At 45.1% G+C, this 3,554-nt stretch overlaps 1 protein-coding gene across 1 annotated transcript; it reads right to left on the reverse strand.

Annotated features, from left to right (window-relative positions):
- Window positions 1–623: 623 nt before the first annotated feature.
- Window positions 624–1,289, reverse strand: LOC137622408 (uncharacterized). The gene has a single exon (XM_068353020.1). It carries the CDS (start codon window positions 1,287–1,289, stop codon window positions 624–626), a length of 666 nt encoding a protein of 221 aa, XP_068209121.1.
- Window positions 1,290–3,554: the final 2,265 nt, after the last annotated feature.

Genomic DNA, 3,554 nt, shown 5'->3' on the forward strand with positions numbered 1-3,554 from the left:
AGTGATGTCACTGGCGTTTGTGGAGAGAAGGAGAGGGGTATATGGGTCGGGATAAATGAGAGCAGCAGCGGTTGAGAGGGCACTCTTTGCGTTGCAGAAAGCCGCTTCTTGAAGTGGACCCCACTTCAGGTCTTTTGGCTTGCCCTAGAGGGAGACGTAGAGGGGAGCAAATGTTGCGGTGATGGCTGGAAGAAAACTGTGATAAGAGTTGATCATGCCCAGGAATTCATACAGTGCTTTGACGGTCGAGGGCGTGGGGAAGTTCTTAATGGCTGCTACCGTCTCAGGGAGGGGATGGACTTCTTCAGGAGTGATGCGGTGCACTAAGAACGACACATTGTTGGTGCCAAAGGTACACTTGTCTTACTGGAGTACAAGGCCATTTGTTGTATGTTGTCGAGCACGATGTGCAGGTGATGGAGGCGTTCCTCTTTTGAGGAAGAGAACACAAGCATTTTGTCCACGTAACTTTCACAGAATGGGAGGTCCCTTAAGATGACATCCATCAGATATTGAAAAGTGGCCCCAGCATTAAGAAGGCCAAAACAGGAGTAATTGAAGGTGTATGTACAGAAGGGAGTAGTGATGGTGGTCTTGGGGATGTCTTCTGGGTTCATAGGCACCTAATAACACCCCTTCAGGAGGTCGAGCGTGGAGAAGACCTTTGCTTTTTGCAGGTAGGAGGTCACGTCGGCAATTTTGGGAGAAGGTAGTGATCCGGTTCTGTTTGCATGTTCAGGCACCTGTAATCCCCACACGGGCGGAGGTAGCCGCCTTTTTTTTAGGACGATGTATAAGGGTGACGTCCATGGGCTGGAGGCCTTTTGGCAAAGGCCCATTTTTTCCATTTCGGCAAACGTCATTTTGGCGGCTGCCAATCGATCCGGTACCAGACGTCTGAATTTGGCGAAGACTGGGGTTCCCGTTGTCTTAATAAGGTGATAAATACCGTGTTTGGCAGGAGCCATATGCGTTTGCTGAAGTTCTGGACGGAAAACTTCCAAGTACGACGTGAGGAGGTGGGCGTAAGCATACGTAGGTGCACTGATATAGAGAGCAAAGTTGGAGGGGGTGGGTTGAAGAGGTGTCAACAAGTACGAGTCTGCGTTGACCAATGGTCGGTGGACAACATCAACCAGAAGGTGGAAATAAGAGAGGAAATCCACATCGATGATTGGCAATATGACATCAGCAACGAGAATCTTCCAATTGAATTTGCCGTTTCCAAACGATAATATGAGGTTCTCGTAACCGTACATGGGTATCGCACATTCTTTGGCAGCTACCATGCGGACGTCGGCACACTTAGACAGACTACGTCATATCTGAAAGAGTTTCCTTAGCAAAAGAGAACGAAAAGCACCCTTTCTACCAAAAATGGCACACCCGTTTCTGCAGCATGTAAAAAGAAAAGATTAGAAACATGGGAGGCCACCGCTACGAGCGATGATCTACTTGCACATTTTCTGGCCACTGACAATCCTTGGCACATTTCTTCGCGGCAGCCCCGAATCTGGAGTGGTAGTAGAAAAACTGCGGCCGATGGAGGAAGTAAGTGGCTTTAGAAGTTGGTGGGTAATGGGTGGCTTTGTTGCCATTCAGGCAGGTCATGGGGTAGGCATGTGTGTCCTACGGCATTCACGTCAGCTTCGGTTGACATTGAACAAGTGTCCTCTTCGTTAGTAGTGGAGGGGTTGATTGAGGCCTTGAAGGTCGTGAAGTGGCTGTCCATAAGGGTGTCGGCTTTGGTCATCAAGTCCTTTATGGGTAAACTATCGACATCGGGCATGGCAGCGAGTACAGGTTCGGGTAAACGTCGTACCCAAAGGTCACGAAGTAGGTTCACCTCACGAGGAGAGCCATCTGCAGCAGGTTGTAAGCAAGCGATACTGGTTACTTCCCAACGATTGTTGTGAGAGCTGAGAAAGCTTTGCTATACAGGCGGCTGGCAAAGGCAAATACCGCTACAAAAGGTATGTTTTGAAGATTTCATATGATATAGGGGTGTGTCCTTGTTCGCAAGGCCAGTCTTAGATTTCCGGGAAGGTGTCCTCGAGTAATGCCACGAGAACATAATCTGCTTTGACGGTTGAGCGAGTCACACCCTTGATGCAGAACTGGACTTCTGCGCACTGAAACCAAGCAAATGCCTCTCTGCTGGCAAACAATGAGAGTTTCAATGGGGTGGCGCCAGCTTTCGTGGACTCGGCCATAGTAACAGTGAGGAGGAGAAGGCAGCAGGAGCGAGTCGACTGCTGGGGTCACCAATGTGATGAGCCAACAGTAGGTTGTGAGCCAAAGGCAAGATGAATGCATCTGAGTACTTTATTATAGACACATCGAGTATATACACACAATAGGTCCCGGCAAGAAGGTCACAAAATACAACATGCTACTTCTTGTCCAACCGGCAACTGATTCTGTTAACAGTTAACAATGAGAAATAGGCAGAAAGGTTGATGCAAGTTGCTGTCAGTGCGACAGGAGAGCGAAGATACAAGGGATAATATATACAAAGAGAGAGAAATGTTGTTACTATGTACAATCGTGTGACACGTGGGTGGTATAATCAATGGAAGTCTATTCCAAGTATTTGCCATTTTGTATGTAAATAAACTGCCACATTGAGTGGTGTTGGATGTTTTCAATTTCCCTTTGTATCCATTACCTCTGGACTGATTTTTGCTAAACGTGAATATAATGTTGTAATCTACATTTGTTATCCCTTTAAGAATTTTGAATGCATCTTTCAAATATCCCCTTAGTCGTCGAGATGGTAGATAAAAAATGTTGAAGCTTTCCATCCTTCATCCCTATCCAAATTGCTTTAGTGTTGGAAGTAGTTTCTTGGGCCTAGCTTATATTGCTCCAGTCAATCTGTATCATTCTGAATACCTCGAGCCCAGAATTGGACTATGTATTCTAAATAGGGTCTCACTACTGATGTGTACAGCCCTAGTATTTTTCCCTTGTTTCTGTATTTGAATTGTCCCTGTATGTAGCCTATTCGTTTTTGTGCTTTCTTTTCAGGTTTTATGCTTTGTTTGGTGAACTTCAAATCATTGCTGATAATAACACCGAGATCTTCCTCCAGGCCAACACTTTCTATTTACTCACCTAGCAGTGAGTAATCTGATTTTGGGTTACTACAACCTATGTGAATGACTTTACATATCCAGGAGTTGAGAGGCATTATTAATTTTTTCGACCATTCTCCTAGCTTCATTAGATTCTATCTTAAGGCATCTAAATCTTCCGAGTTCGCAGCATTTAGGCTTTGTTTAGTATCGATGGAAAATATGGCTATTTTACTAGTTATTCCTAAATCCATGTCGTGAATATAGATCAGAAATAGCAATTGGCAAGGGATGTATCCTTGAGGTACACCTCTTGAAACAGTTAACTACTCTGATGCTCCTGCATTAATTATAACTGTCTGTCTGTCTGTTAGTCAAACTTCGATCCATTCTGCTGACTCGTCAATGATGCCCACTACTCTAATTTGGACCATTATTATTTTATAAGTAACTTGGTCAAAAGCCTTTTAAAAGTCT

Source organism: Palaemon carinicauda, chromosome 29 (genome assembly GCF_036898095.1).
Source record: "Palaemon carinicauda isolate YSFRI2023 chromosome 29, ASM3689809v2, whole genome shotgun sequence".
Lineage (NCBI taxonomy): Eukaryota > Metazoa > Arthropoda > Malacostraca > Decapoda > Palaemonidae > Palaemon > Palaemon carinicauda.